Below are 27,402 nucleotides of genomic sequence, written 5' to 3'. Positions count from 1 at the left end.
GAGTATTGTTCATCTATTCCTCAAGAGGATCAACAAGAGTGCTTTTCTCTTCAAGGGCAAGGTGCACCAAGGGTCTCCTACCAACGTCATGAGTCCTTCTACCGCGCCTTCCCTAATCAAGACCCCAAACTTTCATATACGGGGCAACCATTGGACCCCAAATATCAACAACCTCAATACATGCCCCCACCAAAGCCCGACAATTCTAGGCAATACAATCAAAACCAAGACCAAGGCTCCAACTACCGAGGCCAAAGACAACATGATAATCCCAACTATGTCCCACCTCATCAAAGAGATAACTACCGCACCCAAAACCAAAACCCTCCATACCAACAAGGCTACCAATCAAACCAACAACATCAACAACCATCAACCAACAACAAGGATACCAACAACAAGGGTATCAACGACAACAAAATTTTAACCAACCTTCACAAAATCAACAACAATACATAGAACCATCCAACCCCACCTCTTCTCTTGAGAAATTGTTGAGGGACATGGATGCCAAGGTTGACAATCAATTCAAATCTTTGAAGACCGAACTTTCAAATGTCCAAGCACATCAAAGGACATTTGACTCATATATGGCCAACCAAAACCCTTCTTCTTCACAAAGGGCTCCTCACTCATTGCCCCCTCAAGGCTCTCATCCTAGGGATGGACCACCACCACACCAAAAAGCTCATGTGGTAACCTTGAGGAGTGGGAAAGACTTGGAGGACCCTTACAAGGACTATGAATCAAAGAGAAAGAGAGATGCCATGAGAGATGGGGAGGAGAGTCCACCTCCCTCACCATCAAGTAGAGTGGACAACACTAAGAAGGGGAAGGTGAGTAACTATGTTGAGGATGATGATCACTTTGTTTTGGAGGAGATAGTGGTTGAAAGAGACCAAGAAAGAGTGGTCGAAAGAGACCAAGGAAAAGGAAAAGAAGCAAATGAAGTAGCTAACACCAAGCAAGCCTCAACTCCCGAAAAGACCATTAACCCTCCAATATCATTTCCTAATAGAAGTAGAGCCATGAATGAGGAGAGGAAATTCTCCAAATTCTTGGATATGTTGAAGAAGCTTGAAGTTTCATTACCTTTTACCGAGATAGTGACACAAATGCCGCTCTACAAAAAATTCTTGAAGGATGTGTTGGCCAAGAAGAGAAGTATTGGCGGAGATGGTCTAGTCTCTCTTAGAGGAGAATGTAGTGCAATCTTACTCAACCCCATGCCGGAGAAATTACAAGATCCAGGTAGTTTTTCCATCTCGTGCACGGTGGGTAATGTGAGCATTAAAAGGGCACTTTGTGATCTTGATGCTAGTGTTAGCATTTTACCTCTACCCATTGCAAGGAAAGTTGAGTTACATGATATGATTCCCACTTCCATGACATTGCAACTTGCCGATAGATCGGTACAAAGACCGATGGGTATGATTGAGGATGTGCCGGTTAAGGTTGGCAAATTCTACATCCCGGCGGATTTCGTGGTACTTGACATCCCAGAGGATCAACAAACACCAATCATACTAGGAAGACCTTTCCTAGCAACCGAAGATGTTAATATTAGTGTTAAGGAGGGGAAACTCACCTTCAAGGTGGGAGGGAATGTTGTTGAATTCTCTTTGACCGGAGCCATGTCACAACCTATGTTTGAAAGTGTTTACTCCATAGACATGTTGGAAGAAGTTATTGAAGAAGCTAAAGACAAGTGCTCGGGGGAGCATTTGGAGGAAGATTATGAAGTTCTACCACCTATCTTGGATGAAGTTGAGGGTCCGAACCCTCCTAAGGTAGATCTCAAACCTTTGCCCCCTTCCCTTGAGTATGCCTATCTCGATGAGGCACACTCCTTCCCCGTGATTATCAATGCGGACCTATTGGCTTCACAAAAAGAAAAACTCTTGAAAGTTCTTAAGGAAAACAAGAAAGCCATTGGGTATAGCCTTGATGACCTCACGGGAATCGATCCCCGAGTGTGCATGCACCGCATTACACTTGAGGATGGATTTACTCCTTCCGCCCAACCTATGAGAAGGTTAAATGAGAAATTGAAGGAGGTGGTAAGGAAGGAAGTTGATAAGTTGCTTGAGTCCGGAATTATCTACTCTGATGCGTGTCTAATATATGATGTTTTGCACCTCATTTCACACGCATTTCAGAGCTCAATTGAGTAGTTTATGCTACTATCTCCCTTGTTTCGTGTATTTCTTCCTTTTCTTGTGATTTTGTAGGAATATTAAGATTTCAGTGGAAAATAAGCCGAATCCGTCCCTAAGTACTTAGCATTGCATTTGACATGGAGTATTGACTCGAGGAATGAGCTTGGTGCGCGTTTCAAAGCCTAAAGATAGCAAAAGCAAGGGTGCGTACGAGTTTAACAAGCATTAAAGAAGCATTTCATGATATTGCAGCCTCGTTCAGATGGCTATATCTCGAGTTCTAGAGCAGATAATCAAGTGATTCCAATTGGAGGTGAAAGCTTATCCTCTTAACTTTCCAACGCCGCGTAGAACGCCTGATTTGACCAAGTAACGAAGAAATGGCAGCTGTTTTAAGATCGGTGCGTCTGCAGAATCGTCGAAATGCAATTGCTTCAAAGACCTTTGGTCGATCGATCGGCCATAGTGGTCGATCGACCACTCCACGGGTCTGACGCAAAATAAAAGATCGAGAATTCCAAAGCCCATTGTGATTAGGTTTAGGAATAAAGGTTACGCAGGATTATTTCTATATAATGTATCCTTAGTTTTCAGAATAGGCATTCAGTTTTTGATCATCAAGTTCTACAGATACATTAGTCTAGATTATTTCCGTTAATAAAATCCCTAGTTTTTCATTCGGTTTTTGATCTTCTCCTTTCAATTCCTTTACACAGTATTCTCTATTCCTTTATCCAGTTTACTGCTTTCCTTCGTAGTATAAGAATTGCTAGGCTAGATCTCCCGAAGCCGATTATCGTTTTATGCCAATTGTTCATTTTATTAATTCAAGTATGAATTCGTTAGCTTTAATTGTTGATTTTGTTGCTTTCATTATTTCTAGTATGAGTAGCTAAGTACCCTTTGCTAAGATGTAGGGGATCTATGGCGTAGATGGCATTAGAATAGGTGACCTCGCATTAGGGCTTGGTCGATCGACTGGCTTATCTAGTCGGTCGACTGAGCCGGTTGGTCGATCGACTGGGATAGCTGGTCGATCGACTGACTTCGCGTCTGGTTTTGCTTTGTTTGTTTCGTTAAGTGCTTTATCTTTCAATGAGACCGAGAGGAGACTTGATAGATGCTTAAACTTGACCATCCCGTAGATCGAGAGATAGGAATAGGCAATAATTAACGAATTAAAACGACTAAGTTGCTAAGATCGAGAGATAACGTGATTTAGTTTGCATTAGGAATCATTAATCAAGAACGAGAGTTAGTATTAACGAGACTTGGGGATTAGTAGCATAGGCCGAGAGGTAGTTACTATTTGACATGGACCGAGAGGACTTGTTTTCCCCATCCTTCGCGACCGTATTTCGAAGTTACCTAGGATTATGTGCCATCGCAGCTATAGTGAACCGACCGTCTTAGCATTTATTTTATCATTGTTTACCGTCCTTTGCAACTTTTATTTGTTTATTTAATTTATGTCATTAGATTTAGATTCAATTCTTATCAAAACCCCCACAATTGTTACCGTTAGACTAAAATTAGAAACAACTATTATCTCCATACCTCCCTGCGGATCGACCCTTACTACCGCTTGCTAGTAGTAGTTTGGAATTTATAAATATTATTTTTGGTACTCACTTCGATAGGTATCAAATTTTGGCGCCGTTGCCGGGGAGGCAGCGCTAGTTTTAGTTGTTTTTCATTTTAGTCTGTTTTTCGCCTCAAGGGAAGACTCGAGTACCTTGAGGCAGTTCTTATCTTCTTCTTTAGTGTTGTTCATTTGCAGTACTTCAGGAAAGCCCACTCATGTTCCATTCTCAGGAGCAGCAGGTGCTGTTTTGTGGGAGATGCGGTGGAGTGGGACACACATCTGTGGCATGCGGGCACCCTAAGGAGAAGATGTTTGCTTTTCATCAACTTCAGCTCGACAATTCGTATAATTACGCTCCTGCTTCACCGCATCAACCATATGTGCCTCCTTATGAAGCCCCACCACCATCCACTCCGTCACAAAGAAGAGTTGAAAAACGAAGTTGCGAGTTGACGAGTCTAGTGCGCTTTCTTATGGTGGAGGTACGAAAAAGCAATGCGGCGAATCGGGCCTTAATCGCAAAGTGATATCTCAAATTGCTACATTAGACAAGAATGCAGCTGAGATACCGAGTCAATTTCACTCTCTGAATCAGCGTATTGAGACCGTACATGCAATGACGCTGAGGAGCGGGTCCTCTCGATGGTCCCGAGAAAGTTCTTTGAAAAGGGGAAGAAGAAAAAGGGGGAGAAAAAGACGATCAGCAGTAATCACAGTCGATCGACTGACATACCCAGTCGATCGACCAGTCCGCGCAAAGACACAGCTTCTGTTCCTGTAGAGGTCAGTCGATCGACTGACATTCATGGTCGATCGACTGACATCGTTGCTGAAAGTGATCCAATTCGTCCTCCAATGCCAGATAACTTGAGGGATTTCTTGTTTCGGGATGAGACGACTCCGAAATTATTGAGGCAAGACCCGAGTGCTGATAGGTCAGTCCCGGTTCCGAAGTATGACCCGATGTCGATTAATGGTTCATATCTGAGACGGTCTGAAGAAGGGTCAAGTCACAACAACGACAAAGTAGTGGATCTTCAGCCTAAGTCCACTGATGCCGGTATGAGAGACCTAGAGGAGAGGGTAAAGCTACTTCTGACAGCCCCTTATCCAGAAAGACTAGTGCCGACCAAAGATGAGGTAACATTCGATAAATTTAAAGATGTCGTGTGTAGTCTTAACGTGCAAATTCCTTTCTTAGAGCTAGTTAATCAAATACCTGCATATACGAAGTTCATGAAACAGTTGCTAGCTAAGAAGAGGTCTTTGAATGTTGTGGAGTCGGTGCATTTAATCAAGAGTCTAGTTCGTACTTAACTCACACTGCTACTCATAAACCGACCCGGGTAGTTTTTCTCCCCCATGTAGCATTGGTACCTTCTCAATTGAGAAGGCATTATATGATTTAGGGGCTAGTGTCGGTGTTATGCCTTTGAGTCCGGCTAAGAAGTTGGGATTGACTTAGATTTGCCATTACGACATGATCGTGCAAATGGTCGACCGTTCTAGCATTTCGGCCAAAGGGGTCTTAGAGAATGTGCCTGTTCAAATTGAAAAGTTCTTTTTCCTGTTGACTTTGTTGTTTTGGATATTCCTGAAGATGTCAACACCCCAATTATTTTGGGAAGACCGTTTTTGCACACTGCTGGTGCAATAATTGATGTAGGGGAAAGAACTTTGAGATTTAAGGTAGGGAAGCACTCTATTATGTTTGCCCAGTCCCCTAGAAAGAAAGACCCCATGTGGCCCATGACCTATAATATGATTTCTGAAAAGAAATATTATTTTGTGCTTTCTGACATTCCCACTTCCTTACCTGTACCTATTCCTGTCATGGCACCTCCGCCCCAGATTGGGAGCAAATTGGAGGAAGATTCTTCTTTTGAATATTGCGGGAACTGGTTTGGGGAAGGAGAAGCCGCTCATTGCTCCATCTGTGAAGGAGCCAATTGTTCAGAGAGGCGGTCTAGGATGTCTTAGCTATGGCCCTGACGAGGAGCCAGATGAGGAACCCAAGAAGAAGGAGCCAGTCAAAATTTCGGAGTCGGATCTTGAATGTGAGGAGCTAGAAGATGATGGCCATGCTTGGGAAGATGCTAGAGATGACCCATTTAGTATTCCAGTCGGAGTAGAGTGGAGTCCAGCTTCTGAGATGAGCACTGCGGAAGCTACTTCATGTAGGCAGAAGCCTTGGTCGGAGATTTTCCGCAGTTTCCGTTGATCTATTTTATTGCTTTTAGACTATTTATCGTTTTTCGTGTGCGCGAGACTTCGCTTTTATTTATGTTTGCTTAGGATTTAAGACCGTTAGACTGTTACTTTGGGTTTTGCGCAATTTTTGGGCGCGTTATTATGTGCTTTTGCAGGTTTATAGACCATATTAGCTCAATTTATTGAGCTAATTCGAAGAAATCAGAACTTACAAAGAAGGATTTTCGATCGATCGACCGCCTACTTGGTCGATCGATCGTCGCTGCTACTCTACGATTCTGAGAGCTTCGTTCGTCAGTCAACTTGGTCGATCGATTTTCTGCTATGGTCGATCGACCGCCTTTACGCCTTTGACTGTTATCGATCATTCCCCTGCTGTGTTTGATCGATTTGCGGAGTTAAGGGAGTATTCCCTTCACTTTATTCTCCGCTTAATTTCTGATTTCTTCTGTTTTTCTTATTCTTGCACATAATTTTGCGCTTCAACATTGTTTTCTCGAAATTACGCGCGGTACTTGTTTGTCTTTTCAGGTACTTTTTGGTAGCATGCTGCTCATTTGAAACCTCCTAGCTCACGCTGGTTTGGGAGGTTTCCTTTGCGCTTAAAGTCTTGTGAGTTTCCGAGTTAAATTTCATGTCTTTTATTTATTTTACCGCAAAATCCCATTTCCTTTGCTATTTTCATTACATGATTTTGCACAATGGGGACATTGTGCGATTTGGTTTGGGGAAGGGTTTTGCGTCGCATTTCATTTGCTTGCATTCACGTTTACATTTTGTCTTGCATTGTTGTTCATTTCACATTTATACATACAAAATCAAAATCAAAAAATTCAAAAATTTCAAAAATTTCAAAAATTTGCACGTTTATTTTAGCATGTAGGTTGAGTCGGAAAGGTAGTATTTCTATGATGACATTGCATTTTCATCTGTTTACGCCTAAGCCTTTCTAATTGACATGTTATTAGTAGAATCATATATGCATAGTCTACGAGTTTTCGTTAATTTCTTGCTGAACTTGAGACTTGACTTAGAATTTTGGCAAGCTACATCATTTTCTAAGGTTTAGAGCTTATAACTGGTGACATTCATGACCAGTTTATCTAGGATTGTGAGTAGTTACTCCTTATGAGACATGTTACATTAATATGCATAAATATGAACTTAATCTGCTTAATACCTGTATGCATTCGGTTTGTGGTTTGTTGACACATGTGGTAGAGGTTTCCCTTTATTCATTTTACCCATGAGCCTCTCATAGCCAAATTTAGCCTTTTGTCCCTTAACTACATCCTATATTTAGCCTGCCTTTGTCAAGCTAGTAGTCATAGTTTTTGGGAATTTGTTTATTGCGGTTTGGTTATATGCTCTCCTTGAGATGATGTTGGAAAACGAATGAAGGAGGAAAAAGAATTGAAAAATGAAAGAAAGAAAAAAGAAAAGAAAAAAAAAGAAGAAGAAAATGATTCGAAAAAGAAAAAAAAAAGTGTGTTGTACTGAAGAGGGTGGTCGATCGACTGCTTCCTTTGGTCGATCGACTGCAGCCCGAGAAAAAGAAAGAAAAAATCACATGTTTCAATTATTATAATTTGGTGATTTTCACTCCCATGTTATCATCTATATTCTTTGGGGAGTTGACTTTTACGGAGATTGTGAGATTTGTGCTTGATAATTAGCACCGGATTTTATTGTTGATTTTGAGCAAGAAGTTGGATGTTGTTATATGGTATTGTTTAGGTACTAGCTTGATCACCTATACCTCCACATTCCCATAAATGTTTTGCCTCTTCTTACCCATTACCTCACATATCCATATCTACCTCGGCATGTGTCATGGTCTTTTGTTTGTTTGGAATGCGTATGTACGGTTGTAGAGATTACTTTCATATTAGATTGCAGGCATGTTTTCATAGGTCGTAGTTAGGTGAGAGTCTTCACAAAATTACTTCTTTCTATCTTTACATATATTCACCTGTGCTTATTTGAGTGATTTGAGCGACCCGTGAGAGTCCAATTTGATAAGTCTCTACAGTTGATGGTTCAGCGAATTTTTAACGACTTCATAACTCGTTTGCATGATTCATATGCTACTTGATTGTTAGTTGTGCATTAAATTGGCTTAGGCTTGACAGTTTGCATTTCGCTCTAAGATTGAACTCGTTCCATTAGGTTTTAGGATCGAGTCTAGTTCTTGCTTGGGGACAAGCAAGGGTTTGGTTTGGGGAAGTTTGATGCGTGTCTAATATATGATGTTTTGCACCTCATTTCACACGCATTTCAGAGCTCAATTGAGTAGTTTATGCTACTATCTCCCTTGTTTCGTGTATTTCTTCCTTTTCTTGTGATTTTGTAGGAATATGAAGATTTCAGTGGAAAATAAGCCGAATCCGTCCCTAAGTAATTAGCATTGCATTTGACATGGAGTATTGACTCGAAAAATGAGCTTGGTGCGCGTTTCAAAGCCTAAAGATAGCAAAAGCAAGGGTGCGTACGAGTTTAACAAGCAAAGAAGCATTTCACGATATTGCAGCCTCGTTCAGATGGCTATATCTCGAGTTCTAGAGCAGATAATCAAGTGATTCCAAGTGGAGGTGAAAGCTTATTCTCTTATCTTTCCAACGCCGCGTAGAACGCCTGATTTTACCAAGTAACGAAGAAATGGCAGCTGTTTTAAGATCGGTGCGCGCTGCAGGAATCGTCAGAATGCAATTCTGTTCAGCACCTTTGGTCGATCGACTGGCCATAGTGGTCGATCGACCACTCCACGGGTCTGACGCAAAATAAAAGATCAAGAATTCCAAAGCCCATTGTGATTAGGTTTAGGAATAAAGGTTACGCGGGATTATTTCTATATAATGTATCCTTAGTTTTCAGAATAGGCATTCAGTTTTTGATCATCAAGTTCTACAGATACATTAGTCTAGATTATTTCCGTTAATAAAATCCCTAGTTTCGCATTCGGTTTTTGATCTTCTCCTTTCAATTCTTTTACACGGTATTCTTTATTCCTTTATTCAGTTTACTGCTTTCCTTCGTAGTATAAGAATTGCTAGGCTAGATCTCCCGAAGCCGATTATCGTTTTATGCCAATTGTTCATTTTATTAATTCAAGTATGAATTCGTTAGCTTTAATTGTTGATTTTGTTGCTTTCATTATTTCTAGTATGAGTAGCTAAGTATCCTTTGCTAAGATGTAGGGGATCTATGGCGTAGATGGCATTAGAATAGGTGACCTCGCATTAGGACTTGGTCGATCGACTGGCTTATCTAGTCGGTCGACTGAGCCGGTTGGTCGATCGACTGGGATAGCTGGTCGATCGACTGACTTCGCGTCTGGTTTTGCTTTGTTTGTTTCGTTAAGTGCTTTATCTTTCAATGAGACCGAGAGGAGACTTGATAGATGCTTAAACTTGACCATCCCGTAGATCGAGAGATAGGAATGGGCAATAATTAACGAATTAAAACGACTAAGTTGCTAAGATCGAGAGATAACGTGATTTAGTTTGCATTAGGAATCATTAATCAAGAACGAGAGTTAGTATTAACGAGACTTGGGGATTAGTAGCATAGGCCGAGAGGTAGTTACTATTTGACATGGACCGAGAGGACTTGTTTTCCCCATCCTTCGCGACCGTATTTCGAAGTTACCTAGGATTATGTGCCATCGCAGCTATAGTGAACCGACCGTCTTAGCATTTCTTTTATCATTGTTTACCGTCCTTTGCAACTTTTATTTGTTTATTTAATTTATGTCATTAGATTTAGATTCAATTCTTATCAAAACCCCCACAATTGTTACCGTTAGACTAAAATTAGAAACAACTATTATCTCCATACCTCCCTGCGGATCGACCCTTACTACCGCTTGCTAGTAGTAGTTTGGAATTTATAAATATTATTTTTGGTACTCACTTCGACAGGTATCATACTCCATCTCCGGGAGCGATTGGGTTAGCCCGGTTTAAATCGTCCCCAATGATCGTGGTTGAGAATCAGGATGGTGAACTCATCTCCACCCGACCGGTCACGGGATGGAGAATGTGTATTGATTATTGGAAGCTTAATTCCGCCTCAATCAAAGATCATTTCCCCTTACCATTCATTGACCAAATGCTCTAGAGACTTGCAAACCATGAGTATTTTTGTTTTCTTGGCGGTTATTCTGGGTTTTTCTAAATACCCATCCACCCGGATGATCAAGCAAAGACTACTTTTACTTGTCCTTACGGTGTCTTCGCATATCGGAGAATGCTGTTTGGACTTTGCAATGCTCCCGGGACATTTCAACGGGTGTGGACATGGGCCACAGGCCGGTCTGTGGATTTGGGCCACCTACCGATCTGCGGTCACGGACCACCCGCACGCCAAGCCAATCTGTGGACATGCAGCGGTCTTTTGAAAGCCACGTTCGGCGGCGTAAAAATGCTTTCGACCGGATAGTTTTAGATCGGTCGGTTTCGTCTCGGTAAAGGTCTCGAAACGATGCAGAGATGTTCGGAGTCACCACCAAGCATTTGTGGGATGCCTGGAACCCGTTCGAAATCCACTTTATACCTAGGTCAATCAAGGCAAAAAGCGGTGTTTGACATAGGTACTAAAGATAAGGACTCGTCCCCCTTTTAGCATTCTATGCCTAAAATGACTCTCGTACGCCCTGGATAAGGCCATCCACTATCCAAAGGTTCTGAGTAAGGGGTGAGGGTACGTATTAGGAAGCCCTTTAATCGGACACCCAATCCCGCCCGCGTTAGCGGCCTCTACTGATCGATCGTGGTTGTTTAAGTGCAAGAGTTAATAAAACGGTTTAAATGCATGAATGCGCATCCAAAAGTTTAACCTAACACGTGAGAGCTTTCTAAGTCGGTTGTTTATGCATGTACCAAGAAATTGGTGTCAAAGTTGGATTTAGATTGATTTGCATGTGAGAACAGAAATTAAACATCCATTTACCAAATTCGGATTATGATGCTTAACACGATCCATTTATTTGAACAAGTGTGTTTCAAATGATAAAGTGTAAAAACGTGAGCTTGTCAATCTGATCCGTCATGTATTCGGATTAACCGTAATCGGGATCGTCATACACAAATGCTAAAACATGACAGAACAGTGCCAGGCAGCCCTGTTAAGGCGCGAGCCTATTGGCGAGATAAAGGGCTCTGCCCAGGTTTTAAAACATCAAAACAGACGGCCTCTTGGGGCGCGAGCCAGACGACGACTCAAAGGGCGTCTCCTGGTTGTTAAAAAGGTTGTTTAAAACCGTTTTTTTGTGATTAATGATTTGCAAGTATTGTTTGCATGACTCGGAATAATTACTATTATGTTAGTAATATTCGTTGTCGGACTTGCATGTTTGAAAAGCATGGTTTACAAATGAAAATGTAAAATGTTTGATTTGAACTAAATATGTTAAGTTCATTTCTTTGTAATTAGTCAAGTTAATCATCGTACCCGGATTAAACCGACATGGTATAAGGAACCAAGGATGATTATGAATTATGACTAATATGTTTGCAAATGTAAATAAATGAGAAAAATGCTAAATAAAAGAAAAGGGTGTTAAAATACCCATTAAAATGTAATTAACCATAATATCATCGGGTCACGGAATAAACCGTCATGGTATAAGGAACCAAGGATGATTTTTGTAATGGTCAAAATATTTGTCATAAAAATGAATTAAAATGGTAAAACCGTAAAAGTAAAGAAGTAAAAAATTAAAGAAAGTATTGAAGGAAAGACGGACTCAAACACATTTGAGTCTGACCTGGACACCCACAAGAGGCGCGAGCCTCCCTGCATAGCAAGGGGCTTCTGTCTCAGGCCAAAACTCGGTTTTGGCTCGTCTAACCTATATTTGAATCGTGTTATGCATTGTTCATGCTCGTAAACTCATAAAAGTAGTAAAGACATGAAATAAATGAGTTGTTTACACCCTCAAACTTACGTATTTTGATGTTTGCGTGGTAGACGACTTTAGAGACGGTTTTCTCGTTGTGACTACTCGCGATCAAAGAAGTTTAAAAAGAGTGCCTTAAAAAAGGATTTTGTTTTGAAAATGTGTTGAAAATATGTTAATTAAAACATGTTGATTGATGAATTGAGTTGGTCAAATGGGTCGGTCGAATGCACGGCGACGGTACCAAACAAAATGTGTAAGGCTTGTGTTTACGATCGGTAGGTCGTAAACACGTGTCGATTTTGTGACTTAGGAAGCCGGGTCTAGAAGTTTAAGGGAGAAGGATGGGGCGGACTCTCGCGTGAAGATTGTAGTGTGTGATGGTTGGTATTTATAGAGAAATGTGGGATGGTAGGTCGGTTGTGTTTGCTTAGAGGCTAAGCAGACACCTGCTTTAGGCGCGAGCCACCTAGTGATACAAGTGGGTGTATTGTCCCTTTCAATTTGGATGTGGCTAATTCTCCATTCATTGTTGATATGTGGTATTCATATAAGATTTCGTGTAACAATATGGGCATCTAATAAGATGATTTTGGTGTTACTTAAGGTAGGTGTTTTGTGTGGTTGACTCGGGTTTGACCCGTGTGAGTCGGGATTTGAATTTGGAGTCGGTTTTTTGGCCCGATGTCGGTTTTGACTCTAATTAGGGTCATTTTAATGGAAATGACATGATGAAAACATTCATGGCATTATTTTTGACATTCGGGATTTGGGTTGACTCGGGTTGACTCAGGTTGACTCGAGTTGCGGGTTTCTGAGTCGGTTTTGGGTCCGAAGACGGTTTTAACTCTAAATAGTGTTATTTTAATGCAAATGAAGTTAGAAAACCATTTATGAAATCATTTTTCATATTCTAGTAGTGCATTAAACCGTCTCACGTATAGCCAATCCACGCACGCATATCAAAAACACGTTATAGTCCGATCATCATCGAGTGGTTTTTGGAAGGTGCAGATACTGGGTATCTACAGAGCCCCCACTTTGACTGAGGCTTGGACAGGGCGAAAGTCAAAGTATGATCTCCAGGTCAATCAAAGATTACAACCTGAAGACCATTGCGACGTCAAGGCGACTCAAAAGGGTTTGAGCCAAGGACCTGCCGTCGGAAAGGGCGACGCGAAGGCGACTCGAGGGTTCGAGCCAAGGACCTGTCGTCGGGAACAGTTTAGAGTCTGTCGACTTTCGATTCGGGTCCTTTAAAGTCCATTAGACTACGTATAAAGGCTCACTAGCCATAAGAAGGAGTGATACCTGAGGCTTCTTCGGGTATGTCCTTGCGTGTTTGTGGACAAAGGCTCGCCAGCTTGATAAGGAGTCGCACACGAGGCATCTTCGGGATACGTCCTTAGGTTGTATCTTGCTTGCGGACAAAGGCTCGCCAGCCGTGCTGCGGATATGAGGAGGGCTCGCCAGCCGCGGTGCGTGGTAAGGCTCGCCGGCCATGGTGCGTATATGAGGAGGGCTCGCCAGCCGCGGTGCGTAGTAAGGCTCGCCAGCCATCTATGGTCGAATGATCAACTGTGGAAAATAGCATGTGTGACATCCATTTAAAAAATCGGCACTCGCTGGGGAGTTAGAAACTTCTCAGGACTCGCCGGGGATATGAGTTGCTGCTCGCTGGGAGGTAGCGTAAGCCATGTAATCGGCGGGGTTAAAGCTCTTGCACTTGATGGGTCGCCATTTGTTGGGAAGAACCTAGTACTCAGTTGGAGTGAGTTTGTCTTCTCAAGATTACCTGCATGGTTAGTGACCACACAAATCCGCAGTCTCATAGACAAACACCATATAAGCACGTAAGTACATAAGCATGTGAGCAATTGGCACATAAGCAACTAGCACGCAAGCATATAGGCACATAGGCACATAAGCATGTGAGCAGTTAGCATATAAGTAACCAGCATGTAATATCTCACGCTAGGGGAGATGGAAGTTTCGAAAGTTGTGAAGCTTAATATTGAATCTTGTTGCTCGTAGATCCGTGATTGGATAGATTGGAGATACGTGACCGTTGTGACATTGACTCACACAGACACATACTGACAGACTGAAAAATGTGCAGTCGTGAACGTGATATAAACTCAGTATCGACACGACACGGGGGTGACTCTGAAAGACTTTGCTTATGTGTGTGCAGCTCCCTAGCCAAGAAATGGGTGACAACGCGCATCAGATCCTTGGAGTAGAAGGTCAGCTCGGTTGGGGAACACGAATTGATTATCTTCTCCAGAAATTCTCGCCACCATTTGCTCGTTTGAGATCCTTTCTCGAGGTATGATGATTCGGAGAGCGAAACCAAGACCTTGTCATGGTCTGAACCGAGCACTAGGCTATGGGCATTTTATTTTGGACTGTAGTTGAGACTCAAAAGATGTTTGAGGACAAAGGACGGGTAGCATCATGAAAGAGAAGCCCCCAGAGTGAGAAGGTGGGATTTTGACGAAACAGGGAATGGGCGACGTCTTAAGGAAGAAGCCCCCAGTAAAGAGGTTGAGGATTGATGTTGACGGTTGAGATTGAAATGGGTGTGCGGTTGTGTCCTTGTTGGGGGACTGCCTACGTATTCGCGTGTTTGCGAAATCAAACCAGATCGTAGTTCGAGTGTGTGTGCAATGGGTTGCAAATTGAAGGTGTGAAAATTGAATATGTGTGGGGGTGTGGTTGCGCCCTTGTAATAGGACTGTTGGAGCTTGTGTCCTCCACAAATTAGTGTGATAACATTTGTAAATCTCTTACAGGTTCACAAGGGTATACTTCGTATATTTAATCAGTTGATTAACGTTTACCTAATAACGGTTGGCTTGCTAGAAAGTTTGACATTATTATCATACGATGATGCGGTGATCAACTGGTCCCTAAAGGTCACACCTATAGGACGTGTTTAAGAAATGTGGTTATAGAAATGTAATTACATTGATGCCCAAAACGACTAAAAAGTTAGTCAATGTGTTGATGAGATAATTATTTAATGAAAATTAAATAATATTAGTTGAGACAATTAATCACAATTCGTAAAATAAATATAAATTAAATATAATAAGTTATATTTAATTAAATATATATAAGGTTAGTTTGGACGAATTAATCTGTTAATTCGTAGTTAAATATAATCAGTTGTATTTAATATCAACAAGTTGAATGTGTCATAGTGGTAATAGTGAGGGTACACAAGCCAAGAGGTCATGGGTTCGATCCTCACTAGATGACAATTTAACACACTTTATATATTTTTGGAAAGACCAAAAATAAGGAGAAAAATACTCCTTATTTCGGTTCACTTGGCCGAAATTAGGGAAAGTTTTTCTTTTCCTAATTGACTCCAAGTTTTGGTCTGTATAAAAAGAAAGGTAGAGAATTATTTCTACCCTAATGCTTTTTCTTGACCTTGCCTCTCTTTCATCACAACAAGAACACAAAAACAATTAAATTTTACAGAAAATTTTAGATTGATTTCTAGCATAATCAAAGGGCATATCTCAGATCGTCTTGGGTGCAACTAATAGGCGAATATCAATTTTGATATTGTTCTTAGGCCATATTTGCTAGGACCAAAGGTTATTTCTGAATCCTTTACTTTTGTTTATGTATTTTATTTTATGACCATTGATCATCTGTATTAAATCGTTATAATCCTTCTAGTTTAAGGGAAGTATACAGATTTATTTCCCACAAGTGGTATCAGAGCTATAGGCTACGTTTTTAATTTTGATGATTTTCATAAAATTGAATTTAAACAATAAAATTTGAAGGATCGAAAAAATTTTCCAGCCGTGAAATTTTTTTTTTGCCGTCTGTTTTTTTTTGCCGAGATGAAAATTTTGGCAGCCGTGTTTTTGTTGTTCTTTTGATGCGATATTTCCATTTTGATTTTTCATATTGTTGTTTTAATCAGTAAGAATGATTATATGAAGAATTGGTAGATGCTTTGTTTTAATTCGGATTAAATTAGGCTGTAAATGGTTTGCTATATAGTTTTGGCATATACAGTTAATCATGTTTCATTAATCCATATGCGAATCTCGTTCTAATAGCATCTATAAACGATTTTTGTTCATCTTAATGTTTTTGTTTAGGGCATGTTTGCCGCAAAAAGAAAAAAAAAATAGGCATTAGGGTTCCTGTTTTTTTAAACCGTGAATTTTTTTTTTTCGTTTCTGTACTGTTCACGTACAGCAATAAAAAAAAAAAATTTTTTTTGGAAAGTTTTCCTAATTGCCGAAATAAAAATAAAATTTGGAAAGTTTTCCCTTTTGTTTTCCTAATTGCATAATAATAATAAAAAAAAAAGGGGCTGTTTTTCAGCCGTTTTCAGCTGGATTTTAATAAAAAAAAAAAATTTGTTTATTTTTCAGCCGAGTACAATTAAAAATTGGTTTTTGTTTTTTGGCCAATTAGTTATTGTGAATCGGTTCACAATTTAAAGATACCGAGTTATTTTAAAGCAGTTTAAAATTTTGACGGATAGAATTCATATTACAAGTTTAATATGGATTGAGAATGAAATTAATGTGATTAAATTGCGGAATTATCACTTAATTTAATTTAAATAGGTGTTTTGGATAAATTAATCAACATAATTAATGAATTGTGTAATGTATGTTTAATTTATTTAAGTTGATACTTTTAATTTTGTTGAATGAATCGAATGAATGAATTTTATTTACGTATTTATTTTTGCAATCGGTTGTAATTTGTAATACTTAGTGTGGCCTTAGTCAAATTATGTTTTCGTAATGAAGGAAACATGATTTTTTATGTAATTATGAGATCTCGAATCTCCTTTATTTTAGTTTTGGGTTTTGAAATTAGAATGTAATTAATAGGTCAATTATGTAATTTTATTTATTGTAATTTCAAAGAAGACTAAAGATGAAGATTCAAGCTCACTCCCGCTACATGGATCAAGATGGAACATCAAGACAAGCTTCTCGGGTCCAAGGATGGATTCCAAACTTGTATTTATTGTTCATTTTGATAGGATAGGCCACACTAGGACTTTTACTGTTTTTTTTTTTACGTTTTTCATTTTTATTGCTTTTCATTCACATGTTAGTAATTGCATCATATTCCGCCTATAACCAAACTGATACCCGTCGCTGTGAGTACCAAAGATAAAATTTATAATCTCCTATTAAGACTAACCTAGGCTAGTGGTAACAGGGTCGAACCACAAGGAGGCAGTTGTAAACTTTAGTTGATTTATGTTCAGTCTGAGGTAACTATTATGGGGGTTGATTTGAATTGGTCTAAGACTAAGAGCAAACAAAGATAATAAACTAAAAATACGATTTAAACAGATAAAAGAAGGGTACTAGGATGGTCGGTTCTTTATAGCTTCTCAAGCGGCAAAAAACTAAGTCGGTCTGAATCAAACACGTAAGGCAGGAAATAAAGAGGTCCTCTCGGTCCACTCTTAACAAATAGCATCTCTCGATCTCGCTATAGGTCCCTAATGTCACTAATACTAACTTTCGTCCTGAAAAGTGACTAATGGTCCAAACTATACCTATCTTTCGATCCCAGCACAGTTTAGTCGATTTAATTGATGGTCAAATAACTTTCCTATCTTTCGATCTAATGGGTCAGTCACGAAATAGGTATCTAACTGGTCGCATGCATTCGATTTGTTAAATACAAGATTAAAACAATTAAAACGAATATAAAACCCTACGAGGTCAGTCGATCGACTGAAAAGGTCAGTCGATCGACTAACACGCGAGACAGTCCTTTTTAATCTAATGCCGCCTCTGCCATAAATCGCCTACATCCTAGCACTAAAGAATTAGCTACTCATGATGAAAGTAATAACAACAATAAAACTAATAACAATTCCATCAATTCATGCTTAAAGTAAATAACAACAATGATAATACGATAATTGGCTTTGGGGACACTAACTATCAAATCTATACTAATAACGAAAGTAAAACAATAAACTAAGATTAGGGCAGAATGAATACCGAGATTTAAGAGGAAAGATTAAGAACAAGGGCAGAATTCCAATGCTAAAGATCGATATCCCAAACCCTAGATACTCGAAATAAACTCAAACTGAAAGTACTGTATTGTGAATAAAACTTGGATAAAAACTTGATATCTAAACTGATGGTTTTATGCTACGTTATATAGCAATCAACGCAACATCTTATTTTCTAAACCTAAACTTCACGGGCTTCAAGATTCACGGTCTTTCAATTCACGTCTGGAATAGAAATCGTCGATCGATCGATAATGTTGGTCGATCGATCGCTCCTCAAAGAAACAAAGGGCTTCGAACTCGAGCATTGGTCGATCGATCAAGGTGACGGTCGATCGACTGGATGAGCTGCTACATGACTTCTTTATTCTCGTGGATTCGTCTTTTGGGCCTTGAATTGCGCACCAAGCTCGTTCCTTAAGTGATTCCTTTACGTCATTTGCAATGCAGATTACTCGGGGACGGATTTGGCTTGATTTCCCGTTGAATTCTTCACATTTCTACAATAAAGTACAAAATACGGAAGTAGACGGAAATAGGGAGAAATGTAGCATAAACTACAAGAATGAGCTCTGAAATGCGTGTAAAATGGGATGTAAAACATCATATAAAAGACACGCATCAAACTTCCCCAAACCAAACCCTTGCTTGTCCCCAAGCAAGAACTAGACTCGATCTAATGACCTAATGGAACGAGTTCAATCTCAGAGCGAAATGCAAACTGTTAAGCCTAAACCGAATTAATGCACAACCAACAATCAATTAGTAATGTGAATCATGCAAACGAATTATAAAGTCGTCAAAAACTGCTGCACCTTTGACTATAGAGACTTATCAAATTGGACTCTCGCGGGTCGCTCAAATCACTCAATTAGCACCGGTGATATAAATGTAAGATAGAAAGAAGTAATTTTGTAGTGACTCTCACCTAACTACGACCTATGAAAACATGCCAGCAATAAAATATGAAAATGACCTCTACGACCGTACATACGCATTCCAACCGAACAGATGACCAATGACACATGCCGAGGTATATATGGGTTATGTGAGGTATGGGTAAGAAGAGGCAAAACATTTTATGGTAAAGTGGAGGTACAGGTGATCAAGCTAGTACCAAAACGGAACCAAAGGACAACATCCAACTTCTTTCTCATAAACAAATGAAACGGTGCTATAGCAAGCACAAAACTCACAATCTCCAAATTATCAAATCAATAAAACTCCCCATAGGATGTAAATGAAACATGGGAGCAAAAATCGCCAAAAGATAAGGATTAAATTATGCGAATTAATCTCTCTTCTCGAATCTCAGTCGATCGACCATGTGTGGCAGTCGATCGACCCTTTTGAACAGTACATAACTCTCTTTTTTTTTTTTTTCTTTTTCGAATCATTTTTTTCAATTTTTTTTTCCTTTTGTTTCTTTCTTTCCTTTTTTCATTTCATTTCTCAACCATCGTCTCAACAGAGCAAATGCCACCAAAATTGAGTAACAATCCCGAAAACACAGACTACTAGCTTGACAAGGGACAGGCTAAATGTAGGATGTAGTAATGGGACAAAAAGGGGTATTTTTGGCAGTGTGAAGCTTATGGGTAAAATGAGAAAAGGAAACCTCTTCCACATGTGTCAACAAACCACAGACCGAATGCATACAGGTATTAAGTAGATCAAATTCATATTCATGCAAATTAAGGGAACACGTCTCATAAGGAGTACTACTCACATTCCTAGATGAACTGGTCTTGAATGTCACCAGTTATAGGCTCTAAATCTCAGAAATATGATGTAGGTTGCCAATAATCAAAGTCAAGTCTCAAGTTCAGCAAGAATGTAACGAAAACTCGTAGATATGCATTTACGATTCTACTAATAACATGTTAATCTAGCAAGGCTCAGGCAAAACAGGTGCAAATGCAAAATCATCATAGAAATACTACCGTTCCGACTCGACCTATATGCTAAAATAGACGTGCATTTTGTGGAAATTTTTCAAATTTTTCAATTTTTTTTTTTTGAATTTTGTATATATAAGAGAAATGAAATAAAACAATGCAAAACAAAATTAAACGTGAATGCAAGCAAATGATATGCGACGCAAAACCCTTCCCCAAACCAAATCGCACAATGTCCCCATTGTGCAAAATCATGTAAAGAAAGAAAAGAGAAATGGGAATTTGCGAGAAATGAAATAAAAATATGACTTAAAGTAGACGCAAGGAACTCACAAGACTTTAAGCGCAGCAAAGGAAACCTTCCCAAACCAGCGATGAACTAGGAGGTTTCAGTAGCCAGCAGTGCTACCATTAAGTACCTGAAAGGCAGACAAAAACCACGCATAAAACCGAGAAAGACAATCATGAAGCGGTAAAATTGTGCACAAATGGGAAAATCAGAAGAAATAAATAAAACGACGGAAGATAAAGTGGAGTAGAAAACTCCCTTAGGTCCGCATATCGACCAAACACAGCAGGGGAGAGGTCGTGAACGAATATAGCAGCAGCAGTGGTCGATCGACCACTGAGATCAGTCGATCGACCAGGTGGGTGTGAACAGTAGCTCCTGTAAACCTGCAATTCAGTCGATCGACCAATGGTGCCAATCGATCGACTAAAAACACTGCTGCAGCGTCTTATTTCTTCGTAATTGCTCAATGATTTGAGCTAACAAGCTCTAAATACCTGCAAATGCACAATAGTACGCGCCCAAAATTGCGCAAAACCCAGAACGAAGTCTAAAATACTTAAAAATCCTAAGCAAATAAAATAAAAGCGAAGTTTTCGCGCACACAAAAAGCAATAAAATTGTCTTAACAAAGCAAATAAAGAGAAGTTCGTGACGAGATTGATCAACTAATAGTTGATCAAGAAGGACCACGGTATGGCCCACTTCGTCGGCTTCTGGCTACTAGAGGTAGCCTCAATGGTGCTCAGTTTATCAGCTGCACCCTTCTTAGCTTCAACAGTCGGAGAGCTCAGCTGATCAGCTTCGTCACCTCCCCAATCAAGGACTTCCATGGGATCGTCAGACTCCAAATCAGACCATCTCACCTTGGCTGGCTCACCTTCCACTACCTCATCAGTCCCATCGCTTAAGCATCCAAGACCTCCTCGTTGAATGATCGGCTGCTTTACAGTTGGCACAACTTGTAGCACTTCCTTCCCCAAACCAGCTCCTGCATTATCGAAAACAACAGATTCTTCCTCCTTCTTGCTCCCAATCCGGGGCGGAGGGGTTAACACAGCAGTAGAAATAGGCATATCGGGAAGTACAAAGTACAATTTCTTTTCAGAAACCGTATTACAAATTACGGTCCACATGGGATCCTTTTTCTTAGCCGGCTGGGCAAAGACAATAGAGTGCTTTCCCACTTTGAAAGTCAAGGTTCCTAGACCGACATCTATAACCGCACCGGCAGTGTGCAGAAATGGCCTACCCAAAATAATGGGAATATGGTCATCCTCAGGCATGTCAAGGACAACAAAGTCAACAGGGAAGAAAAACTTCCCTATCTGGACGGGTATGTCCTCTAGGACTCCTATAGGCTCGACCGCAGACGGTCGACCATCCGAAATCATCTCGGTTATTGCAAACCTGGTCAACTTAAGCTTCCTAGCTAGACTCAGGGGCATGACACTTATGCTAGCTCCTAAGTCACATAATGCCTTTTCGATAGAAAAGGTACCTATCTTTACAAGGAACTCAAAAACGCCCGGGTCTTCTAACTTATGGGGCGCAGTGTGAGACAAGTAGGAGCAAGATTCTTTAGTTAACGCAACAGTGTGAACATGTTCAAGCAATTTTTTCTTTGACAACAACTGTTTCATAAATTTAGTGTATGCTGGCACTTGGTTAACTAACTCAAGGAAGGGTACCTGAACATTTAAGCTACGAATAACTTTCTCAAATTTACTAAAAGATACTGTTCCTTCGTCGACGAGTCTCTCCGGATATGGGGCATAAGGAGCACCTTAGCCCTCTCCTCTAAATCGCGTGTGCTTGGTATCCGCGGACTTAGGTTGAAAGTCCACAACCTTTTCCTTGTTGAAGCTTGACCCTTCCTCGGACCGTCTCAAATGAGAACCATTGACCGTCATTGGATCGAACTTGAGCCGGGATCGACCCATCAAGACACTCGGTCTCCCCCCAAAATTTTCGGGACCGTGGTACCCCGAAACAAGTGGTCTCTTAGATTATTTGGCATCAGAGGACGAAATTCTTCAGCATCAGCAGCGATCTCAGTCGATCGACCACTCTCCTCAGTCGATCGACTGAGATGTACAGTTCCAGAAGCTCCTGTACCCCGTGAGTCAGTCGATCGACTAGGTACTTCAGTCGATCGACTGAAATACCTGGCAGACGTCTTTTTCTTTGATTTGTTCGTTGAAGCTTTCTCTTGACTCGTTTCCGGCTCATCTTTTCCAACAGCATCCTCAACCATGGCAGGACCATCAAGGGTGGACCCGCTCCTCAAGGTGATGGCATTTAGGGTCTCCTTTTGTTCCGGTTGAGTGGGCAAGTGTCCGGGAGCTCGAGTGTTATTTTTACTAGCCAATTGAGCAATTTGCCTCTCTAGTAGCTTCATCCCGGCCTCTCTTGCTTGGTACTCCTTTAGCAACAGGTTCTTGAGCTCGGAGAATTCAGAATTCTGTGATTGTTGCTGCTGCGGCACATAAGGAGGCTTTTGATACTGCTGTTGCTTTTGATGAGGAGGGACATAGGGTTGCTGCTGCGGTGGATGTTGGGTTGGATTTTGGACATTTTGGCTCCTCCAACTCAAGTTTGGGTGGCTTGGCTCGTAGTAGGTGTTTGTCTGCCTATAGTGTTGAAAGGCAGCACAAGATTCAAAGGGGCTAGGGCAGTTTTTCGAGACATGGCCGTCACCTCCACACCTTTCACAGACGAAAGGACCGTCCGACACTGCATTGACTTGGTACATCCCACCCTTAGAAGCTCCTCCTAGCTCATACTTGTCAAACCTCGCAGTAAGAGCCTCAAGTGCGGCTACAGAAGAGGATTCAGCAGCTCTCCTCTGGTTCCCTCTAGAATTCCCATACTCGGCCTTGTGGGTAGCTAGATCGTCAATGATCTTCCACCCATTAGTTGCTCCCAAATTTTCAGCAAATCTCCCGTTGGCTGCAGCATCCAAAATGGCCCTCTGATCGTCGTACAACCCATTGTAGAAATGATTGCACAAACTCCACTTTTCAAACCCATGGTGCGGTATGGTTCGCACTAACTTCTTGAATCGGACCCATGCCTCGTGGAAATTCTCATCTGGCCCTTGTTTAAAGCCCGTGATTTGAGCTCTAATAGCGATCGTCCTTGAAGCAGAAAAGTACTTCTTGTAGAACGCCAATGCCAATGTATTCCAATCGGTGATCTCCCGAGCGGTCCGGTCCAAATATCTATACCACTCCCTTGCAAAGATCACGAAGGGAGAATATGAACATGGTCTCCTTGATTTGATCCTGGGTCACGCCACCGGTGGTGGGGAATGGAGCAAAGAGAGTCAATAAAGGTCTCCATATGCCTTGCTTTGCATCTTCATTTGCAGCTCCCCAAACTGATTTCTCTCTACCATAGTAATATAGGCGAGGCTTTGGTTCGAACTTCCTGGCATCTCCCTAATTCGAACCCCTTATATAAGTTATCGGTGTCGGCTCGAAATAACTAGCTATACTTGCTTCCTCGGCCATGACCGGAATTTCCGGAAAAGTAACTGTCTCGGTGAAGAAGTGGAAACGGTGAAGATCGTGGGTCTTCTTCGAACAGATCGTTCTCGTAATAGCTTGACAGAGTACTCGGCTCTTCCTCTCGTCGGTAATACTCTTTGTGTTCGCCTCAACTCGCGCAAGGATCTCTCAAGTTCGGGGTTCAACGGTACTAATTCTCCACCCCGTGACTGCGCGTAAAGAAGAAACTACAAAAAAGAATATAAGAAAAGTTTAAGGAACGGATGTCCCTTAAACTAAGAAAGACTAAAAACAAAAACAACTAAAATTAGGACTATTGCCTCCCCGACAACGGCGCCAAAATTTGATACCCGTCGCTGTGAGTACCAAAGATAAAATTTATAATCTCCTATTAAGACTAACCTAGGCTAGTGGTAACAGGGTCGAACCACAAGGAGGCAGTTGTAAACTTTAGTTGATTTATGTTCAGTCTGAGGTAACTATTATGGGGGTTGATTTGAATTGGTCTAAGACTAAGAGCAAACAAAGATAATAAACTAAAAATACGATTTAAACAGATAAAAGAAGGGTACTAGGATGGTCGGTTCTTTATAGCTTCAAGCGGCAAACAAACTAAGTCGGTCCAATCAAACACGGGTAAGGCGGAAATAAAGAGGTCCTCTCGGTCCACTCTTAACAAATAGCATCTCTCGATCTCGCTATAGGTCCCTAATGTCACTAATACTAACTTTCGTCCTGAAAAGTGACTAATGGTCCAAACTATACCTATCTTTCGATCCCAGCACAGTTTAGTCGATTTAATTGATGGTCAAATAACTTTCCCTATCTTTCGATCTAATGGGTCAGTCACGAAATAGGTATCTAACTGGTCGCATGCATTCGATTTGTTAAATACAAGATTAAAACAATTAAAACGAATATAAAACCCTACGAGGTCAGTCGATCGACTGAAAAGGTCAGTCGATCGACTAACACGCGAGACAGTCCTTTTTAATCTAATGCCGCCTCTGCCATAAATCGCCTACATCCTAGCACTAAAGAATTAGCTACTCATGATGAAAGTAATAACAACAATAAAACTAATAACAATTACTGAATTCATGCTTAAAGTAAATAACAACAATGATAATACGATAATTGGCTTTGGGGACACTAACTATCAAATCTATACTAATAACGAAAGTAAAACAATAAACTAAGATTAGGGCAGAATGAATACCGAGATTTAAGAGGAAAGATTAAGAATAAGGGCAGAATTCCAATGCTAAAGATCGATATCCCAAACCCTAGATACTCGAAATAAACTCAAACTGAAAGTACTGTATTGTGAATAAAACTTGGATAAAAACTTGATATCTAAACTGATGGTTTTATGCTACGTTATATAGCAATCAACGCAACATCTTATTTCCTAAACCTAAACTTCACGGGCTTCAAGATTCACGGTCTTTCAATTCACGTCTGGAATAGAAATCTGGTCGATCGACTGATAATGCTTTGGTCGATCGACTGCTCCTCAGCAAACAGTGGCTTCTGGAACCCGAGCATTGGTCGATCGACTGAAGGTGACGGTCGATCGACTGGATGAGCTGCTACATGACTTCTTTATTCTCGTGGATTCGTCTTTTGGGCCTTGAATTGCGCACTAAGCTCGTTCCTTAAGTGATTCCTTTACGTCATTTGCAATGCAGATTACTCGGGGACGGATTTGGCTTGATTTCCCGTTGAATTCTTCACATTTCTGCAATAAAGTACAAAATACGGAAGTAGACGGAAATAGGGAGAAATATAGCATAAACTACAAGAATGAGCTCTGAAATGCGTGTAAAATGGGATGTAAAACATCATATAAAAGACACGCATCACAAACCACCTACTACTAAAATGAATGAAAATTGACTCATATAGTTGTATGTTAGTTTTCATGGACATGCAGATGTCACAGTCCATAAGCCATCACTTTAGTTTAAATCATTCTCGCATGCTAGATTATAGTTCACTTAAAATGAATTAAAAAGTTGATGGGATCTTCCTCTAAAACGGAAATTGAGATTAGTCTTTATAAGGGCAAACATCTATGAGTCCCTTCTTCGTCGGTAGGCCTAATATGACCCCTTCTACGTTGGGTAAGTAGTTGTGTTGACTTAGTTTACCTCAACATCATAGTCCGAAGAGTTTCTCGTGATTATGATGGACTAAAGATAGAATTTACAGAAATTTGACGACCAGGAATTCTAACGGTAGAATTAGCTAAAAGGTTAACTTATCAATATACAGAGAATTGAGTCTTGGGGTCATTTATATAATTCTTGAGGGAGGTCAATTGTATAAATGTTTTGAGTCTTCGCGTTATGACATTAGTTCATTAGACTTAAAATCAAAACGATGCACATGCTTATTATTTTTATTCTTCTTTCGAAGTGTAGAACACGTTTATTATCAATAATACTGTTACAACAAATGGCTGGAAATAACGCAATCCCAATGCCTAGTGCCACACTAGATCGTTCGTCCTGGCTAAAAATGTTCATGGACCAAATGAATCACCCACTCGATCAAGAATGATGGGTCCAATTTTGTGGACTGGGAGGCGGCACTACGGAATGTCACATCATCTGACGGTAAGCTCAGGTATTTAACTGAGCCATTACCGGTCAAACCAGGCCCCAATGAAGGAGCCAACGAGTCACTCGCTTATAGTGATTTCGTTATGGAAGCGGGTGCGATAAAGAACGTACTCATCTTTGCAATGGAAACCAATTTGCAGAGACGCTTCATTGCCCAAGGTGCAAACAAGATTTTCACCACGCTCACTAACGAGTTCTCAAAGGCACCGAGAATCGTTACATATGAGCATACCTGTCGCTTCTTTGATGCGAAACTCCAGAAGGGCCAACCGGTTAGCCCACACATTCTTCACATGATTGAGAATGTCGAGAAGTCGAGGCACTGAATTGTAAAATCAGTGAGAGCATTGTCATTGACCGAATACTTCATTCTCTTCACGATGGTTTTGCCCTTTTCAGGGCGAACTACTACATGAATGACTTGAAAAAGAGTCCTCATGAGCTACACTCCCTTCTCGTACAGACCGAGAAGGATATGAAATTGAGTGGGAGCGTGAAGCAGAATGTTCTCACTATTTACAACAAAGGTAAAGGTAAGGGCAAGGCTCATGGCGACCTAGCTGTAGGTAAGCCAAAGTTTAAGAAGCCAGGAAACGGTAAGAGTGCGCCTGGTGAGACTAGTGGCTTAGAGGGCAAGACAAAGAGCAAGGGCGGTGACATAGAGTGCCACCATTGTCACAAGACTGGACATTGGAGGAGGAAATGTCCCGTCTACCGTGAGGACATCAAGGCAGGACGCGTCGTTCCTGTTGGTATGCCATCTTATATTCATATGATTGAGATTAACCATGCAAGTTTCGGAACTTGGGTACTAGATACTGGTGTGGTTCTCATCTGTGTAATCATTTGCAGGGCCTAAAGAACATCATACCTCTCGAAAAGGGTGATGTGGACCTGCGAGTCGGGAATGGAGCACGAGTTGCTACTGCCTCGAAGGGAACATATGTAATCCAACTCCCTAGTGGTTTTGAGTTATTTTTAAATAACTGTTACTATGTACCCAGTTTATCTAAGAATATTATTTCTGTTTCCGTACTTGCTAAAGACGGTTTTACATTTTCAATAAAGGATAATAGTTGTATTTTCTCTTTTAATGAAATGATTTATGGCAAAGCAGTTTCCATGAATGGAATTTATATCTTAGATCAAACCACGGAAGTATTACACATGAATAATAAGAAATTAAAG

The 27,402-nt window shown here is 40.6% G+C and overlaps 1 protein-coding gene across 1 annotated transcript in view; it reads left to right on the top strand.

The window, feature by feature from the left end:
- Positions 1-503: 503 nt before the first annotated feature.
- The window catches only part of LOC141651384 (uncharacterized), a 43,215-nt gene continuing 16,316 nt past the window's right edge, over positions 504-27,402 (top strand). Inside the window, exon 1 of the mRNA XM_074459099.1 lies at positions 504-2,115. Within this exon, the coding sequence (XP_074315200.1) occupies positions 504-2,115 (1,612 nt within the window). The remainder of the gene's footprint in view (positions 2,116-27,402) is intronic.

This window comes from Silene latifolia, chromosome 4, assembly GCF_048544455.1.
Source record: "Silene latifolia isolate original U9 population chromosome 4, ASM4854445v1, whole genome shotgun sequence".
Lineage (NCBI taxonomy): Eukaryota > Viridiplantae > Streptophyta > Magnoliopsida > Caryophyllales > Caryophyllaceae > Silene > Silene latifolia.
The sequence above is the reverse complement of the archived record's forward strand: the minus strand, read 5'-3'. Positions and strand labels throughout refer to the sequence as shown.